The sequence below is a fragment of the Bos mutus genome, chromosome 2 (genome assembly GCF_027580195.1).
Source record: "Bos mutus isolate GX-2022 chromosome 2, NWIPB_WYAK_1.1, whole genome shotgun sequence".
In the NCBI taxonomy this organism is placed as follows: domain Eukaryota; kingdom Metazoa; phylum Chordata; class Mammalia; order Artiodactyla; family Bovidae; genus Bos; species Bos mutus.
In genome coordinates this window covers 115,376,104-115,397,712 of record NC_091618.1, presented here as the reverse complement: position 1 = coordinate 115,397,712, position 21,609 = coordinate 115,376,104, and the positions used below count along the sequence as shown (strand labels likewise).

At 34.9% G+C, this 21,609-nt stretch overlaps 1 protein-coding gene across 2 annotated transcripts in view; it reads right to left on the bottom strand.

The window, feature by feature from the left end:
* The window catches only part of MTX2 (metaxin 2), an 82,222-nt gene that overhangs the window by 20,815 nt on the left and 39,798 nt on the right, over positions 1-21,609 (bottom strand). For both annotated transcript variants that reach the window (XM_070358854.1, XM_070358853.1), the window contains 2 exons: positions 21,547-21,594; positions 20,299-20,345 (listed from right to left, as the gene is read on the bottom strand). Coding sequence is in view for 1 of the 2 variants with exons in the window: in XM_070358853.1 (XP_070214954.1) it covers positions 20,299-20,345; positions 21,547-21,594 (95 nt within the window). In the remaining variant the exon portion in view is untranslated. The remainder of the gene's footprint in view (positions 1-20,298; positions 20,346-21,546; positions 21,595-21,609) is intronic.

The following is a 21,609-nucleotide window of genomic DNA, read 5'->3' as shown; positions in this document are numbered from 1 at the left end:
ATGTCCCAGGTACTTACATAAAAGCTTTACTCTATGGGGTATATATATATAAAAAAAAAAAAAAATCCCTATTTTAAGATAAGAAAACAGAAGTACAGCGAGATTAAGGAATCTACTTAAGGCATATAGGTAGAAAGGAAAGGAGGGAGGGAGGGAAGAAAGAAGAAAAAAAGGAAAAGGAAAAAAGGAAACAAAGAAAAGGAGGGAAAAAGAAAAAAAGCAAAGCATACAAGGGACTGAGATGACACTGAATATCTTAACAGCAATTCCAAATGCTAGAAGATGACAAAAGGCCTTCCAAATTCTAAGGGAAAACCTTGCCAACCTAAAATTCTCCATGTGGCTAAGCTATCAATCGAGTGTGGATAGAATAAAAACAACACAAAACAAGCAAGGTCTTTTAAAAAGCCAAAATAAAAATAATAAACCAAGAAAAAATGAGCACAGAATGCAGAAAATTAGGGGATCCAACATTAAAAAAAAAAAAAGGAAAAGAGAATTCCCTGAATGATAATGAATAGCAGTCATAGGAAAACATTTCTGAAGCCTACCAAGAAAGGAACCATTCCATTTAAAGTAGAAAGGTAATATTTCCAAGAAATAAATAAATAAAAGACATGATGTGTTTGACTACTGTGAGGGAAAGTTTTACAGTTCAAAGAGTATAAGAGAGAAAATTACCCAAATGAATTAGATAAAGCAATTATTTACTCAAAGGAAAAAAAATCATATAGAAAGAATATGTCCATTGTACACCAAGCCACTCAGCTAGGATCAATATTTACATTCCAATTATAATATAAACTACTGAATATTAATTTAACCCCAAAGTTAGAGAACTATTGGGAAGATGGGACAGAGTTGTAAAAGGGAAATTAAATTTCACAGTGAAATTCAATAGATAAATTTAAATTAAAAAATGAAATAGGAACATGTCAGGGAATAGTTAACAGGAAGATTCCTACCTGCTGTTTTTCATAAATCCTCTGTTCCTTATCAGTTTCTATTACCAGAAACCAGTGGAATGGCAAGCCACTCCCAGGACTAAGGTCATAGGATGAGACAGGCTTGAATCTCCTTCAGTAAACATTCTCCTTACGACAAAACTGCTTAGTCTCGATCCTCTTTCTTGAGATATGGATTGTCTCCTGACTTTGTGACCATTATTAATCCCTTGTTCCGTTGGTAACGGTTGCTGTACATTTGGTTTTCTGATCTTTATCATTGTCAAAAGAAATTTCTTGTACAACAGCCTACATATACTCACAGAAACATCATTAAAGCACCTCTGCTCCATCAGAGCTTGGGTCCCCGTGTCTTGCTTTCTTTCTTTCTCTCTTTCTCTCTCTCTCTCTCTCTCTCTCTCCCCCCTTCCCTCCCTCCAGCTCTCTCACTTTCTTATCATTGACTCTGGACCACCAGGTTCCGATACATTAAAGGACCCCAAGAAGTGGGCCCGAACAGCAACAGATAAAAACCATTTAAAAAGGGACAGCCCTAAGAAGGCAAATAAAAAAACCTACAAAAATCTGCCCTCATTGTCATAGAGGAATGCATTGGGCCAAAGATTGTAAATCTAAATTTGATATTGAAAGAAAATCTATTCCAGGAAACTCCAAGCAGGGGACCCCCAGGTCCCCTTCAACAAAAACCAGGGGCAAATGCTATATTTTCCCTCACACCCTCAACATCCGGCAGTGCTGCCGTCGATATACCAGCCCTAAATGATTTTTTCCTTTACCCTCAAGCAGTCCCTTCTAAAATACCTTCTGGACTTTCTGGACCCCTGCCCCCACAAACCTTCGGTCTTTTACTTGGCCAATCTAGTTTGACTTCTAAAGGAATTACTGTTCACCCTGGAATAATTGATTCAAATTATAAAGAGAGATTCAAATTATGACGTCATCTCAGATTCTATGACAATTCAAAAAAGGGGACAAAATTGCTCAATTACTTCTTTTACCTTACATTTCTATTAACTCCTCTAAGTGTACGGACAGGTGGATTCGGCAGTACAGATCAAAAACAATCCTTATGGACATCATTGGTATCTGAATACACCCGACCAAATATAAATATCAACATTAATGGTAAAAGATTTTCTGGTCTCCTCAACACTGGATCTAATATTAATATAACTATTATTTCCAAACACTTATGGCCCACATCCTGGCCTATACAAAAAATCTCTTGCCAAATTGCAGGAATTTCTCAAACCAAAGTACAAGAAATTTATCAAAATGTTCAAATCTACCCATGGAAGGACCAAAAGGCCAGTCTGCAACATTAAGACCTTATGTGATAGATGCACCCCTTAATCTAATAGGAAGGGACTTACTTCTGCAATGGCAAACTCAGAAATACATTTCACATTTTTCCTAAGGGCCACTGCTCATTTAACAAACAAAGCAATTATTAAAATAATTTGGAAGAATGACAAGCCTATTTGGACAGAGCAATGGCCCCTTACAAAAGAAAAATTATAGGCTACTAAAGAACTTATAGACACACAATTAGAATTAAAACATATTGAGGAATCTTGCTCTCCTTGGAACTCTCCTATTTTTGTTATAAAAAAGAAATCTAACAAATGGCATCTCTTAACAGACCTTAGAAAAGTTAATGCATCTATGAAACCTATGGGTGCATTACAACCAGGGATCCCATCATCTACTATTCCTCAAAATTGGTACATTATTATTACTGATTTACAAGATTGCTTTTTTAATATACCTTTGCACCGTTTAGACTGGGAGAGAGTCACTTTCTCTCTCCCTTATTCTAATCATATCGGGCCTCATAAAAGATTTCAATAGACTGTGTTACTCAAGGTATGCTTAATAGTCCTACTATTTGTCAAAATTTTGTAGCCAAGGCTTTACATCCAATGTGACAGCAACGCCCTCATGCATATATCATTAATAATATACTGTAACTACAAAAAGGAGAAATGATGTTTCTGACACTGAATGGCCATGATATTCTTTAGACTCCAGAGAAAACTGACTAAAATAAAATCTTTTCTGAAATTGCAAAACTAGTTCTTCTTACACGTGCAGTAAGGAAAAGGTTAACTTCTTAAAATACTTTTTTGGAGCTCCAATTCTGCCTGGGAAACAAAAAATGCCTAAGAAAAAAACCTAAAGTTAACTCTTATCATGTCCTTGGGATACACAGCCCACTCTATCTGGGACTCCAGCCATAAACAAATTGGTGGAACTCAGAAAAAAAAAAATATATATATATATACATATATAAAAGATATTTTAAACTTCAAGCAGAAAACTATATCTGTTTATCTAAAATTATCTATGTCTCAATGTATGTCTTTGTTTTTGAATAATATGAAGTTAATGAACTCTATTTAAATTCAACTTCACGTGACCTGAAAAATATTCAATATTAAACATGTTTAAATATAAATATAATTTAAATATAATTGTTTGCTAATCTAATTAACTCATGTCTTAAATCATCAACATTACATAATACTTTTATCGTGCCTAGATTTAAGGTAAACTAAATTTGTCAACAAAAAAGTAACACTCTCTCTCTATATATATAAATATCAGATCAGATCAGTCGCTCAGTCATGTCCGACTCTTTGCGACCCCATGAATATATATATAAATATATAAAAGAGGAAAACTTAGATAAACTCTATTAAAAATAATTTGTTTTTTAAAATGTCTATCTAAAATAATCTCATAGGATTGGGGTAACTTAAATTTCTAGAATTGTACTAAACTAAATGATAAAAGTTTATTAAATAGCTAGGTCATTTCCAAATAAACTAAGATTTTAAAACATTAATTACTGAATACTAACTTCCTTCCTCTTAAAAAAGTTTTTCTTACAGAAAAACTAAAGAGATTTTAGACTATTAATAAATATATATATATTATTAAGAAATATATAATATATATAATATAATAAATATATTCACCAATCTAGAAAATGCTAATATGCAAGACACTTCATAGTTGCTAAAGAAAAGATATATGCTTTAATAAAAAGATATAAGAAATAGCAAATAAAATGATGAATACAGAAATATAAAGAAGGTTTATGACAAATGAAAGAGAATTTTATGGCAAATGGATGTAACTCATTGCCCTGAACTTTCTTCCTCTTCCTTCTTACATGTCTTGATGGATACAAATTCTTCTTTTATATGGGCCACACCTCTCCGAGGTGAAACCACACAACATGTTATAACCCACCTGTTAGCTTACTTTGCAATAATGAGAACACCTAATTCTATAACAGACAATGGCCCTGCCTATACTTCTAAGCAGTTCAGACAATTTTTACTTTCATTCTCTATTAAACAGATTACAGACATTCCTTATAATCCACAAACACAAGACATAATTAAACAAACATATTACACACTGAAACTACAAATAAAAAATTAAATGAGGGAGAATACACAGGAACACTTTTATCTTCCTTATCCAGAGCAGACTTTACTAGATTCCAACGCAATATATTCTTTAAGCCTATGACTATTGTTAATATAGCCTCATCTGTTTTAAATTTTTTAAGCTTACCACAAGGAGATATTTTCACAAAAGCAGAAAAACATTTCGAGACATTGAAGGACACCTCCCTTCCTTTGCCCATTTGGTATCAAGACGGGTTAACTAATCAATGGAAATCTAGGAAACTAATCTTACAGGGAAAGGAGTATGCCTGTATTTCTCCAGATGGATCCAACGAACTCACATGGCTTCCTCTTTGGAAGATTTAACCTAAGGGGGCCCCCAGCATGCAAACTAGAGACGAAACAACAAAAACCCCAAGAGGAAGAAATTCCAATACAAGCCATGGTGGCTTTAAGAATTTCCAAAAAACGCCGCACTCATCATCAACCTTATGATCTCCCTATTTGGGGACAGATAAAAACCCTTACTAAAGGCCTGGCGTGCTGCAATTCATGGGGTCACAAAGAGTCAGTCACGACTGAGCGACTGAACTGAACTGAACTGAATCAAGCTGAAAATCTGATTTCTCAACAGGGAATGCCTCCGAATCCTGAAAATATTTTTTTGCTATGCTTGCTTTGTTTGCTTTTGCTTCCCCCACTCAGACTCACTTGATTGATCACACTTATTGGGCTTATATACCTAACCCCTCCCCCCTTTTATTGTAGGTTATAGAATGGACAGATATAGGACCAATCATATCCACTAATGACTCAACACATATGCCCCCTCCTTGGAGCTTGGAGGGGACCTCTCATTCTGACGAAGACGACTAATTAACATTTCTCTAGGCTATGAAATCCTTCCTTTATGCATGGGCCCAACAAAATTATGTATTAATGTTAGTCGACAAACATGGGCTTTCGTCCTGCCTCCAAAAAGGAACTTCCACACATTGCTTGGACCGTTTACTGCCCTGTCCTTTTATAAAAACCATGTCAATACTACCAAAACTCTAGGGAAAGGACAAAAGTTAAAATGTAAGGGGTTTACTTATAAAAACCTTAAATATACTTCTGTTTATTGAGATGAATGTCAAGCTAAATTAGGGAAATTAATGTTTACAGCCAATTACACCATTGTTGACTGGGGACCCACGGTATGTGGGTATGTACCTGCTCAGATGATATTAACAGCACTATGTGTGACTATGCTACTCAAGTAGCATCAGTTCAGTTCAGTTCAGTTGCTCAGTCGTGTCTGACTCTTTGCGACCCCATAAATCACAGCACGCCAGGCCTCCCTGTCTATCACCAACTCCCAGAGTTCACTCAAACTCATGTCCATCGAGTCAGTGATGCCATTAAGTCATCTCATCCTCTGTCGTCCCCTTCTCCTCCTGCCCCCAATCCCTCCCAGCATCAGAGTCTTTTCCAATGAGTCAACTCTCCATATGAGGTGGCCAAAGTATTAGAGTTTCAGCTTTAGCATTATTCCTTCCAAAGAACACCCAGGACTGATCTCCTTTAGTATGGACTGGTTGGATCTCCTTGCAGTCCAAGGGACTCTTAAGAGTCTTCTCCAACACCACAATTCAAAAGCATCAATTCTTCGGCGCTCAGCTTTCTTCACAGTCCAATTCTCATATCCATACATGACCACTGGAAAAACCATAGCCTTGACTAGACGGACCTTTGCTGGCAAAGTAATGTGTTGCTTTTAATATGCTATCTAGGTTGGTCATAATTTTTCTTCCAAGGAGTAAGCATCTTTTAATTTCATGGCTGCAATCACCATCTGCAGTGATTTTGGAGCCCAAAAAAATAAATTCTGAACCTGTTTCCACTGTTTCCCCATCTATTTCCCATGAAGTGATGGGACCGGATGCCATGATCTTCATTTTCTGAATGTTGAGCTTTAAGCAAACTTTTTCACTCTCCTCTTTCACTTTCATCAAGAGGCTTTTTAGTTCCTCTTCACTTTCTGCCATAAGGGTGGTATCATCTGCATATCTGAGGTTATTAATATTTCCTCCCGGCAATCTTGATTCCAGCTTGTGCTTCCTCCAGCCCAGCATTTCTCATGATGTACTCTGCATATAAGTTAAATAAACAGGGTGACAATATACAGCCTTGACGTACTCCTTTTCCTATTTGGAACCAGTCTGTTGTTCCGTGTACGGTTCTAACTGTTGCTTCCTGACCTATATATAGGTTTCTCAAGAGGCAGGTCAAGTAGCATAGAAGGTTACTAACACTACAACGGAGCATTACCATGACAAAGGACTTCTTGGGTGGCTTGATGCTGGAATGGCCCCCCTTCGTCCTTGAATCATCCTCGATAAACACATTGGGCCTGAACAATGGGACATCTGGAAACTTGCTGCGAGCACCGAAGAACTTGGGACTTGGACTGGACATTTCACAGGGACCAATCATAGTCACAGAAACTATTTCTTTCGTTATAATCAATCATATTTCATACAAGCTTGTGTTCCCCTTCCTTTTGTTCTAGCTATAGGAAGTTTACAATTCAATAAGACTTTACGTTCTGTAACTTGTATAAATTGCAAATTATATACTCGTCTAAACTCTTCTGTTTCCTTAAGAAATGAATCCCTTTTGATTCTTTGATCTCGAAGTAGTCTGTGATTACCAATAAATCTCCAGTGGCCCTGGGAAGAAGGTCCCATGGCTGGATTTGCTTCCCAGTTACTTACTAAATTGCTCCGGCGATCTAAACGATTCATTGGATGGGTGATTTTTGGCATTCTGGGATTAATAGCTATTTGCACCACTGCTGCCGTCACTGGCGTTGCTTTACAAACCTCAATTCAAACACACAATTTTATCCAAAATTGGACTAAAGACGCTCATACTATGTGGGCCACTCAGGCTCAGATAGATGAGGATATTCAAGATGAAATACAGGAACTAAAAACAGCCATCAAATGGGTTGGAGATCAATTAACAGATTTACAAAAACAGGTGATGCTAAAATGTGATTGGAATTCTACTCTTGTTCAATTCAATAATAGTGCCTACAACTGGGAACAAATCAAATTTCATTTATAAAACATACATGATAATGCCTCATTATTACAAAAAGAAATCTTTGAAACCTCTTCTAAAAATCTGTCCTCTTCCACTAATTTGAAAACTTTAGCTGAACAACTACCTGATCAATTATCTAGGCTAGACCCACATGGATGGTTTCAAAGCATTACTCACAGCATTGGGTCTGGAACTGTAATTTTGGTGATTGTCTTGACAATTATATTTGTCGTTTACCGTTGCCTTCATGCAAAAATTGTTAAAACTAAACAAACTCAAAAGGCGAGAACCCTTTTTACAAATATTATAAATAAATAAGGGGGAATTGTCAGGGAATGTTTAACAGGTGGATTCCTATGCTGTTTCTCATAAATCCTCTGTTCCTTACCAGTTTCTGTTGCCAGAAACCAGTGGAACGGCAAGCCGCTCCCAGGACTGAGGTCGTAAGATGAGACAGGCTTGAATCTCCTTCAGTAAACATTCTCCTTATGACAAAACTGCTTAGTCTCAATCCTCTTTCTTGAGATATGGATTGTCTCCTGACCTTGTGACCATTATTAATCCCTTGTTCCGTTGGTAATGGTTGCTGTACGTTTGGTTTTCTGATCTTTATCATTGTCGAAAGAAATTTCTTGTACAACAGCCTACACATACTCACAGAAACATCGTTAAAGCACCTCTGCTCCATCAGAGCTTGGGTCCCCATGTCTTTCTTTCTTTTTCTCTCTCTCTCTCCCTCCCTCTGGCTCTCTCTTTTACTTTCTTATCATCGACTGCGGACCACCAGGTTCCGGTCCATTAAAGGACCCCAACAGGAACACAAACATCTTACTTCGAAATTATAGCAGTAAATACCCAAGGGAAAAAATACAGCTAAAAGAACTGAAAGATGTTGTCTCTGGGTATCAGGATTTGGGGTAGGGTGGGACAGTATACATTTTTTGTGTGATAGGCCTCCCATACATTGCTGGTGGGAGTATAAATGAGTCACTTTGATCTGTTTAGTAATACTGACTACTAAGCAGATGCCTACTCTATCAGCCAACAATCCCCCTTCCCAGAAATATACCAAAAAGGAGGCATAGAGCCACTAACATACAAGGATGCTCCTAGCAACTTCATCCATGCAATCAAATGACAGGAACTCAAATACCCACTAACATGAGCAGCAACTCCAAAATTTCTAATTCCAAGCTAAAAAGGATATATGTCACCAACTGCTATTACAAAAAAGGGAAAAGTAAAGATAAAAAGGTTATACATTTTTCTTAACTCTAAAATTTTTTAGAAATAGCATTCATTGGGAACTTAAATAAGAGAAATTCTAGAAACAGTCCCAGAAGATGACACCTATGATATTCGATGAAGATTTTAAACTCTATTTCTTCAGTAATTACTCCTGAATCATACCTTTTGGGAACTACAGCTCAGATACTTTATAAAAAAAATAACTCTGTGGAATAAAATATATTTCATTTACATACAATTAAAATTAAGGCCAAGAGTCTAAAGAAATAAGAACAATCTGTTACCGATCAATTTGACCCTTACAAATATCTTAAATCCTATATTCAAAAGTTGCTATTGTAGATAACAATGCAACTGCTTTGATTAGATGATAAAACTAGCAGCTTAAATGTTGGGGAAAAACCTAACACACACTGCAGATAAAAGAATGGCAACAGAGGACAGATTGGAGAAGGCAATGGCAACCCACTCTTGCCTGGAAAATCCCATGGACAGAGGAGCCTGGTAGGCTGCAGTCCATGGAGTCTCAAAGAGTCGGACTCAAAGAGTGACTTTACTTTCACTTTTCACTTTCATGCATTGGAAAAGGAAATGCAACCCACTCCAGTGTTCTTGCCTGGAGAATCCCATGGACAGGGGAGCCTGGTGGGCAGCCATCTATGGGATCGCACAGTGTTGGACATGACTGAAGCGACTTAGCAGCAGCAGCAGAGGACAGATTTGTGGTTGACAACAGGCTGGGGGCAAGGAGGGGGTATTGATTAGGAGTTTAGGATTAACAGATGTAAACTATTATATACACAATGGATAAACAATAAGGTCCTACTGTATAGCATACGGAACTATATTCAATATCCTGTGATAAACCATAATGGAAAAAGAAAAAGAATATATATATACATAACTGAATCACTCTACTGTACAATAGAAATGAACACACTGTAAATCAACTACGCCATGCCTTCGTGCTTAGTTGTGTCTGATTCTTTGCAACCCTTTGGACTGTAGCCCGTCAGGCTCCTCTGTCCGTGGGGTTTTCCAGGCAAGAATACTGGAACAGGTTGCCATTTCCTTCTCCAAGGGATCTTCCCGACCCAGGGACCGAACCTGTGTCTCCCGTGTCTCCTGTACTGCAGGAAGATTCTTTACCCACTGAGCCACTGGGGAAGCCCATAAATCAACTACACTTCAATAAAATAAATTTTTTTTAAAAAGAGCATCAGGAATATAGACGGATTCTGTAACAGCAATTCTTCAGTAACATGGTGGCAAGGCTTCTGGTAAGATAATTTAAAATACTCAGTTTATGAAATGGTGAAAAGGGCTCAACCCTGGTTGAATGGAAACATAGCCAGCCAACAACAGGCCCACACTTGTTGCTGCATCTGCACAGGGAAGATGCTCCCTCATTGAGATGCTGTCCTTATCATCATTTAAAGTAATTTGACTTGCTGCTGCTGACTCATAAGCCATACCACTCTTATAACCCAGCTACTATTAGCACACTCCCACTCCTTTGTCACTGGTTAAGTGCGGCAGCAGAACCTAATGGATCCTAACAGAGTAGAGATTTAAGAAGCAAGCTGTTTAAGTGGAAGACGAGAGTGTCTTTTAAAACAATGGAAACTTCTGCATTAGTCTTTTAAGAGTCAATACAGAACAGTAAGAGTTAACAGCAGAAGCCTCCCAGTGAGCCATCTCAGAGAAGAATCTTGATGCCTGTGTTAGTCTGAGAAAGTTTCTTTACCTCATAAGCTTCCCCATTTCTAAAAGGAAGACAATTTATTAGGCAGATTAACTGAGGTGTTGTATGTGAAACACTTTACACACCAGCTGGCACACAGTATTTTTAAATAATTATTATTAAAATTAGTAGTAATAATATTAGTAATAATAAATACTTATAGATCTATCTGTGGGGAAAAAAGACTTCTCAACCTTGGTGATTTCAAAAGAAAACTTTACCTATTAACATCTCCTTAAGAGAAAAGGGTAAATAAATAATGATTATATACTGTAACTATTTATAATCAAAATAGAAAAACTGTATACTAAGATAAAAACCTCTAAGTAGATATTAAAAGAATAAACAGAATATAACCAAAAGCCTATACAATACATACTCGATTCAACAAAGCAAAAGTAAGAATGAAGATATTTTAATACTGACATAAACTTCTACTTTACAAATAACTTTTCAAAGTCACACGCACTGATGAAACTGATAAAAGGCCTCCCCCTCCAGAACATTAGCTCCATTAGTACAAAACGACCATGCCTGTCCTGTTCACTACTTTATCCTCGGCACACCATAGATTCTCAATAAACATTTGCGTAATGAATAAGACACAGATATCCATAAAAATAAAAACATACCCAAGTTCACAGAAAATGAGTAAGCTACAACACAGATTAGCATTTCATGATTTTATAGTACCAAAGCTCACTGCATTAAAAAGATCAATGTGATTCCTATTAAAATCAGAAGTATTTAAACAAGTAATGTTTTAGAAAAACACTAACAGGAATTCAACTTTTTAAAAAATTAGCTATGCAGAAATCATCAGAAACTACAATTCAATACACACAAAAAGTTTTAAACAGAGAAACTTTGTTACCAAAAACAAGAAATGCTACTGGGAGCACATATGAGACAGATCACATAAAAGAGGACCTTCCTAATTAACACAACTCTAACCTGAATACCACTCTTGGAATATCTGACTCAAGTTTAGATATACCCATACCTGATAGCTGTAGAAAAAAATCAAGTTCAGAAAGAAAGCAACAAAAAAACACGACCATAACAGGAAAAGGTATAAACTTTCCCTGTTAGAATTAAATATAAGTAAATGTAAACTGTAGAGTCAAAATTTAAGTAAAAGAGTTATAAAGTAGTTAAAGATTCAGAAGCAACTCTTGTAACCCAAGAACCTAATAAAATACCAGTCACATAACTGGCATTCAATGAACAATCTGGGCCTAATGACAAGAAACTACTTTTTTCTAAGCTCCTATGAATGTTGTGAAGTTCCATGATTCACAGATAAAATAAATATTCCAACTGAGAAAAATAACAATAACAACAACAACAAACCCACTAAATTTAAAATTCTTGGATAAACTAAGTGGTAGATGGCAGCAATATAAAATGTATTCATTTCATTTTTTAACCTAATGATAAACTCAATACTGAATCATTTACCAATGAACAACACAATTAATTTCCTTCCCCTTCTTTAGCCCCAAAACAGAAGGAATATTTGTCTTATAAATTAAATACAAAACAATACTCTTTAATTGCACTTAAGCAAAAAATCAACATTGCTTGCCAATAAAAACATTAAAATAACTCAAAATTTTAAAGAATTGTCTTTAATAAATTTTTAAAACTTATTACACTGCTTTACACTGATTAACACTGTGGAATTTAAGAGATTGTAAACATAGTTTCTAAATGTATATAAATTTAAAATTTACAAAATTATCCAAATTCTAAATAGAGAAAATCCATTTTCAGCTCAGCTGTTACCAGTTATTCACAGACAGCAGACCTCAGGTTTTCCTCTTTAGGACAAAGCTTCTATTCATTTCGTAATTAAATTTGAAATATTTTAGGTAAGAACTCACTAAGGACTCTTCTAAATCATGCAATGCCATTTTCAGGGCACAAAATTAAAATGATTCCAAATTTTAATTCATATCTTGTTTCACCAGGACACAAAGGAAAATCTGTGACAATTGAAGGATTATTTTCCACCTTACCAAGAGACATGTTTTAAAATTAAAAACCAAGAACAAATTTTAAAATAATTCATTTTTTACATCAAACAACTGTAGACCCTATAATTGAAATAATGTATCTAAAGGTTACAAATGAAAAGTGTTAGGTATCATTCTTAAAGTGACAGATTAAGTTCCTAATCCAGTTAAAGCAATAGCCACATTTGTAGTTAACATAAATTAAGACCTTAATTATATTTGTGACTATTTTAGACAAAATAACAAATTCCTTTGTACCTGGGAATGTAATTTATAGCAAAGCCAGGTTCATTTTCCAAACCAATCTATTTCACACTGCAGAAATACTCTGGTATAATGGTATAATGTAATTCTTATTGTAGAATGTTGAAAGAGTAGATTCACTAAAAGCACAGAAGAGGTTTGAAGATAAATGAAGATGCTATTCATTCAAGGGTAATTTCATCTTAGAACTATATGAAAGATGTTTCACTCACATGGGGTAGTGTATGACCTCAAATTTAAGTGTATTTTCAGCTCAAATATAATGCTACTAGATTGATTATGTTGATACTGTGTATCTAATAATGAAGAATTCTAGCCTTTTTCTGTTTAAGAAAACAGACTGTCATTTTTTCCATCTTACTGCTATGTCTTTATTGTTCTGTTTAATAGCAACAAATTTTAAAATTCTGCTTGCTGTTTATTTCTTAAAAAGAAAAAGTCTATGGTTGTTATTCTAATTTGTAATCTCTCAGAACTACAGGACTGTAAATTTTTTGCTAAGTTAGGTAGATACTGATATTAGCAAACTATTACCCTATGTAACCATTTTACATTATTTCACTAATTACTAATAATGACAACCCTAATATCCATCTAATTCTGTTTTGAATATACTTCATTTTCACAAATTTTGTAAGATTAATTTAAATGTTTTACATATACCACACCATTTATGTGTTGAGGGATTAATACTGAGAATTTTTTTAATCTGCTAAATTCTATTTGCAATTTAAGCTCACAGTTATCTTTTTTAAAGGTCACGTTTTGTACATTTAAATCATTACAGGTGCTATAAGCATATATCACCAAAATACTTTGTAATACTTCTGAGATTAAAAAGGTAACCTAATGTAACATTCAATCTGAAGAATTTAAATCAAGGAAACATCTGCAGCCTGCATTTTGCTCACTTTAGAATACTGAAAAGGATTCACTGAATTCTCTCCACCCCTTAGCTTTCCTTCTCATCCTGAAAGGGAACACAGGAGCCTCATTTTGCAGAAAATGATTACAGTGGAAAGGATAAACATACTTTAAAAAACTAAAATTGTATCCTTTATGAAATTTTAAGAAAGTTGTATCAATTTTAAAATGTTTTACATAAAATAGCATTCTATTACTTCTCTATTAAAATAATTGCACTGGTGCATTCCTACCTGTTGTATTTATATCAGGGTTTTTTTTTAAATTTTATTTTATTTAACTTTACAATATTGTATTGGTTTTGCCTTATATCAAAATGAATCTGCCACAGGTATACATGTGTTCCCCATCCTGAACCCTCCTCTCTCCTCCCTCCCTATACCCTCCCTCTGGGTCGTCCCAGTGCACCAGCCCCAAGCATCCAGTATCGTGCATCGAACCTGGACTGGCGACTCGTTTCATATATGATATTATACATATTTCAATGCCATTCTCCCAAATCATCCCACCCAACTCCCTCTCCCACAGAGTCCAAAAGACTGTTCTATACATCAGTGTCTTTTTTGCTGTCTCGTATACAGGGTTATTGTTACCATCTTTCTAAATTCCATATATATGCGTTAGTATACTGTATTGGTGTTTTTCTTTCTGGCTTACTTCACTCTGTATAATAGGCTCCAGTTTCATCCACCTCATTAGAACTGATTCAAATGTATTCTTTTTAATGGCTGAGTAATACTCCATTGTGTATATGTACCACAACTTTCTTATCCATTCATCTGCTGAAGGACATCTAGGTTGCTTCCATGTCCTGGCTATTATAAACAGTGCTGCTATGAACATTGGGGTACACGTGTCTCTTTCCCTTCTGGTTTCCTCAGTGTGTATGCCCAGCAGTGGGATTTCTGGATCATAAGGCAGTTTTAAACTGACACCTGGAAACTGCACATAACCAGCAAACCAAAAAATGTATTAAAACAAATTGAAAATTCAAAATCATTTCCTCTAAAATTCTGCAGGTAAGCTGTCCACTGTGACCATCTGAATGATACAACAAGTTTACAGGGCTGTAATTTCTTAACCACAGTTGTTTCCCCATACAACTGACCTGCAGTCTCAAAGAAAAGAGATACTCCTCTCTTCTGCTCTTCCCCAATCACAACATCAGGATATCATTACCATTTAACCTCAAATTAATATGTCCACCTAAAAGGCATCATTTGCAAAAAAGGAAAAAGCAAGTGTCAGCTATTTATCAGCATATCTAACTAACACATTAGTGTTTGTGGTCCAGTATTAATGCAGCCTATAAAAATGCTGACTTTTTAAACGATTAAAACACATTCAACAGAAAGAATACAGTGTTTTTCTGTTGTGTTCTCTTTCATTTTTAGAGATTAAGTATTTATTCACAAAGGATAGGAAAAAATAAGAATATTAAGTAAAATAGGGACACTTCCCTTAACCTGAGCTTAAATGTTATTCTTACTGGAAGTAAGTAAAAACTGCAGAAGTAAAAAGTAAGACTACTTTTTCATGCAGCATTCTACTAATCAGTTTGAGACACTGTCTAAAAAATAAATTCAATAATTAAACTTTTACAGTATTCAGATTAAGCCATACAAAAAAGGGAAATAGTTTTATTTTTAAATTGGTTTCATATATATGAAACAAAATCCTTTCTAGAATAGAATTTTGTAATCCTATTCTTTCTAATAAACTTACTAGAAATAACATTTTATTATACATTCACAAAATATGCACAAATCCTTGAGAAACAGGCACTAATTCAGGCAACATCATCTTGTAATTATACTGCTTTCACCTCTTTCAAAACAATTTCCCATTACCTACCTTGAACTTCATAATAACCCATAATATAGGTAAGACTACCTTCCTCACATTTTAGAGATCCAAAAGCTGCAATACAGCTTTCACATCTTAATGTAATCCATAAATTGTTATATATAATTTTCTAGGAAATGTCAGAAATGATTTTTGAATTAAGTTATCTACCTATTTTTAGATAAAACTCCAAAGATCTGTATCACACACTGAACTGGTATGCAGCGAAGTGTTACAAGCATAGACTTGACCCAGACTCCCTGAGTTTGCACTCCAGCTCTGTCAAGTACTAATTATATAAGTTTGGGCCAACTGCTTAACTTTTCTGCCTCAACTTCCTAATCTGTAAAATGATAATAATAATGCTACTTACCTCATATGGTGGCTGCATGTGAGGATTATCTATGATACCTAAAGTATATATAATAAGACCTGGCACATGGAGTAAGTACAGTATAAATTTTAGCTATAGTTATTATTGTTGTTCTATTAGTATTATCTGCAGAAGGGGGATTTTAACAGCACTGACTTCATACGGTTATTATAAGGATTAAGTGAGTTCCTAAGAATTAAATGCTCAGCACAGTGATTAGCATGCAGCAGGCACTCAGCCAATGCTGCTGGCGTCTCTTTACCTCCACAATTTATGGACTCTATGACCTTGGCCAGACTTTTCCTGCGCTTCAGTTTCCACATATTTAAAAATGAGCTTCATAACAAGTACCATACACTTGGGTCATGGTAATGATTGAATAAGATGTCTCTCAGAAAAGCTCTTTAAAAAGAGTGCCTTAAACAACAAAAGCATTCAATACTTAATTCTAAAACAGGCCTTATTTAGTAAATACTATTAAAATAATATTTTGTTTGATCAAAGCAATCTACACTAACAACTTTTAGGCATACAATGGAAGAATGATTAGAAAAATTATTAATGTTCTTATAGATTTAAATACATCCAAAAATAATTCTTAGACCTAACATTTGCTTTAATCACTTTAGGTATTACAAAGCCTGCAAGCTTTCATTCCTGCTGCTGACACTGATAATGTGTACTTCTGTCAAAGAACCAGGGAAGAAGGAAATAACCAATATTCACCGTATGTTTATAATATGCCAGGTGCTCTTCTAAGTGCTTTAATGTTTATGCACATTTCATATATTTTTTAACACATTCAATCTTCATGACATCCAGTAGGACAGCTTCTATTATACCTGCATTTTAAAGATGAGGAAACTTAAAACAAACAGTAATGTCTGAGGTATCCGAGATTATTTGAGGAACAGAGATTATTTACTCATTTCACTTGTGGAATCTGCTATAAAAGATGAGATACTGAATTCGTAAAGACATAAATTTCTTGAAGAAAAATCAAATAAAGTATTTTCTGCAGAAAACTTTGAAGTTCATATATATTTGCTTATACAGTATTTCTAGACATGTGCTGTCCAATATGAGAGCTGTCAGCTACATATGGCTATCGAGTACTTGAAATGTGGCTGGCACAAACTGAGATGTGTAAAACACACATCAGATTTTGAACTTAACATAAAAAAAAGGAAAAACATCCGTTAATAAATTTTATATTATGTTAAAATGATAATATTTGACAATATTAAATAAAATATATTTATTAAAATTGATTTCACATTTCTTTTTACTTCTTTTAGTGTGGCTACTAGAAAATTTTAAACTATTATACATATGTGAGTGGGCTTCCCTGGTGGCTTAGTGGTAAACAATCCACTTGTAATGCAGGAGACCACTTGCAACACAGGAGAAGCTGGTTCAATCCCTGGGTCGGGAAGATCCCCTGGAGAAGGAAATAGCAACCCACTCCAATATTCTTGCCTGTCCATTCTTGCATGGACAGAGAAGCCTAGTGGGCTACAGTCCATGGGGTCAGAAGAGTCAGACATGACTTAGTGACTAAACAACGGCCACCACCTTACATTTATGTGGGCAACATTATATATATTATGTATCTATCGGGCAGTTGGTTTAGGGGATAAAAGGATAGTAACAGAGAATTGTTATCAAAGTTCTTTTCCAATCAATACAAGCTTCAAAGTGGAAGTAATACTATGAAATGGAAGATTTCTCTCCCTAATGTTTGTGTATGTATAACACTGTTCGCACTGCCATATATGTGTATGTGTACACACACATACACACACATAGTACTGCTTGTGAGAACCAGAGGGACACACTATTCTAATACTTCATAATATTCAACATACAAGATTATTTTATGACTAGGCAAACACTTCAGGTAATAACAATACTCTGTGGATGAAAGAAGGAAAGCAAATCTAAGACAAAAATAACAGCCATAGGGGAAAATTTTTTTAATTTTGTTTTAAACTGAAATCATAAAGAGGTTTCTTTAATCAAAAAAACAAACAAACAAAAAAAAAACTCTAACCATTTAGTTCCGGAACATAATAAATGCAAAGCCTATGTGGTATGTAAAATTTAAATTTCCTGATGGCTTAGGTGGCTAACTACTGAAGTATCTAATGCTTAATATCTGGTATTTTCTAGGAAATATCCAGCTTATGGATACCTGTCACACTGTTAGATCAATTTTATACATTTAACTGATTCTTCCAAATGAATACTTATCCACTATATAGAAGAAAATTACTCCATAAAGTTTACATCAGATATCTGGAAAAGTCACATTTATAGTCATGGCTACTATCAGCTGTCAAGTCAAAGAATATTGAAGAAAACCAAGAATTTTTAATATATGCTGGTTAATTCATCATCTAAGTGACATGTGTAGGATAACAAAAAATTAAAATATTTATGCAAAATTCTGCATTTTAAAAGATTCTTATTTTCTGGTCTTAGCTTTAATTGCAACTATGATTTGAGATGAATGTTGAGAAAATAAATCAATAAGAACCATAAAAACAGAATTACTAAAGAAGGTACACACTGAGATTTCTTTTTTCTTTCCTTCTCCAGGTTATTTAAAATGTTAAATTTTTTTAACGGTAATATACCGATATCTTGGTTTATGCCAAAAACTAGTTAAGCCATCTATTCTAGGGTTTCTTAACACTGACACCATTTACATTTAGGGTGGGATAATTCTTTCTGGGGCGGGACTGTCTCGTGCACTGTTTCACAGAATCCCTGGCATCTACCCAACAGATGCCAAAAACAGCCTCCCCAACAGCTGTGACCATCAGAAATGTCTAAACACTGTCAGATGTTCTCTGGGGGTCTGAAACCCTCCCTCAGCTAAGAACCACTGGTCTACTCTTACCCAAAATAACATTCCTACTGGTGAAAATTACTGTAGTACTTCCTAAACTAATATTCTTCAGTTTTAGAGGCTCTTCATACAGGATACCCAGAGAGCTTCAGCTGGGAGATCAATAAACCTCCTCACACCATATGCAGAATTGCCTAGGTATGTCTATATCTGTGTGTGTTGCAATGTTTTCTGGAAAAATATCCCATAGCTTCATGAGACTGAAAGAATTATCCCCAAAATGGCAACTAAAACAGGGTTAAGAATTAGTGCTTCAACTAAAATATTCACTGTGCCCTGAAGCTATCTTCTCAAAAATATAAAGACTGAAGACATTATTTCATACTTAACAAATAATTTACTTGTGTTATCAGTTATCAAGCAAGACTGCTTCTACCCCACTTGTAAACCATTCATTCAACAAGTATTTACTGAGCACACTTCATATGCTAGGCACTACATTATTAGTATTTGAAAACTAAACAAACTCCAACTTCCTTATGCCCCCTGCCAAAAAGGAAGTATAAAGTACTTATTTATTAAATATAACCAACCGAGAATTTCTGCTTCTCAAAGATTAACACAAGAAAATACACTAGTTATAGTACTAGTGCCTAAAGATAAACGTAAGTAAATAAAATTTATATTCTTGGTAAAAATATACAAACCTTCTAAAAGAAGTAAAAAAACTTGAAACTTAAAAATACTCATACTCATACAAATATTGTTCAAACACATTTCCTTCTATCTTTTCCTTCTTTCTCCAACTTAAAAGTAAAATGTACTGAATGACATACTATGGCTGTGTAACAGTCATAGTTATTATGCCCAGAAGATACCTAGTTGTGTTGAAAACACAAGATGCCCAAGTGCCTAGCATCATGCCTAAAATGCAACAAAAGCAGTCCCTCTTTCTTTTCTTTCTGTCCTCCAGAAGCTCACAATCTCATTTCCAACAAATGGCATGTCTTAAATTTCTAAGTTATCTTTTAGGTGCTACTCATTAAAATACTCTTTGTGATTCAAACTATGCAAGCTAACCAAACAAAGAGCAGCTAAATATGCAAAATGTTTCAATATTTGTAATTCCATAATCTACATAAACATTTCTCTTTTCTTTAAAAGCAAACAATCCCCAAGTATCCTATTCTTCCTATAGTGCAGTTTAAAGTTTACAGGGCCACAAATCTTTTGGATTACACAACCATGATATAAAACTCCAAGAGCTATTATATTCAATAAGTGGTCTGGGGATAATAGGCACTAATGTAATCAATAAATATATAAGGCGTCGCTGAAGAAAAATATGTCTGCTTCGTAACCACCAAATGGATTAAGGCTAGAATGAGTACAATGAGGACACTTAAATACGTAGTGAATAAATCTTTACAAGTAAGTTAGAAAATAGGTTTGTGCCTATAAATGAAGAAATCAACCCAAATAATCAATACTAGCATATTTAACCAAAAGCAAAAAGTAAAAAAAATACTGCACTATTTACATATTTACCTGCACAGCAAGAGAAGCTGCATTGTCAGAAAGCAAAATTTGCTCCCCTGTAGAAATACAATGAAAGGTCTGAGTCAAAAGCGTAACTACTAAACAAGTAAAATACACGTATAAATGTTTTTTATTTTAAAAAACTATTCCTATTTCTAAAAAGAAAGCGCAATCATCAAGTTCTATATCAATGTTACAAGATTATAATTTGGATTAAAGTATTTTATGTAAATAACAACGAAGACTATTTCCTCTAAATCTATTTGATCACTTATTGTATTTTATCAGCAATATGTATGTAAAACTGCTCACTTAAAAATGAAAGGTTTCTTCAAGTTTTTAAGAAATAATCCCTTTCATTAAGTAAAATAGCATCTCTGTTCAAACCTCTCTAGTTAAAAGCATTCAAACTCGTATAAAACCAGCTTACAGTTAATATTGCACAGTGTGTCTAGATCTGTCACACAAAAGAAAGATGACAAGTTCACTGCAATAAAAATTCCATGCTTAGAAGACGAGGGCTGCTGCCTATTAGTCTTCATTACTTTGCAGTCTTCTGACAACTGTAGCAGGCTGCTGAGCCCCAAATGGGGTCCATAATGTGATCTGATGATATATGAAGAGCTGCTAAAGGGAGGCTGAACCATCCTAGCCTATACATTTTAACAGTTCCTTTTTACTGAGAGCCCACTTTACCACAGGACTTCAAAAATCTGCTGTGTCAGCTATTGGCGCAGTAAATCTGCCAACTACTCCTGCAACCACATCATACTACCCTGCCTGCAGCAGCCACTATAATGAGTCAATAATAAACTAAGCGCCTTACAGACCATGAAGAGTTGGTTTACACTGGCACATACAAGTTTAGGTAAAATCTCCTAGACAAATTATATAAGGGAATTCCTTCTTTATGTTTCATGTTCTTTTTGCATTAAATTGCATTATCAATGGGTGTTTTTTGTAATAAATATATTTTGATATGTTTGATATGTATTTGATATATCTGGGATTCCCAGGTGGTTCAGTGGTAAAGAATCCACCTGTCAATGCAGAAGTCACAGGAGATGCAGGTCTGATTCCTGAATTGAGAAGATCCCCTAAAGGAGGAAATTAGCAACCCACTCCAGTATTCTTGCCTGGAGAATCCCATGGACAGAGGAGCCTCAGGCTACAGTCCGTGGGGTCACAAAGAGTCAGACATGACTGAACACACATATTTTGATATGAAGCCATTTTTAATGGGGAATAAGCACCTACCTTTCAGTTGCTGATATAATGTAGCATTTTCAGGCCAAGGTTCTGCAGCTGTGGAAACAGGTA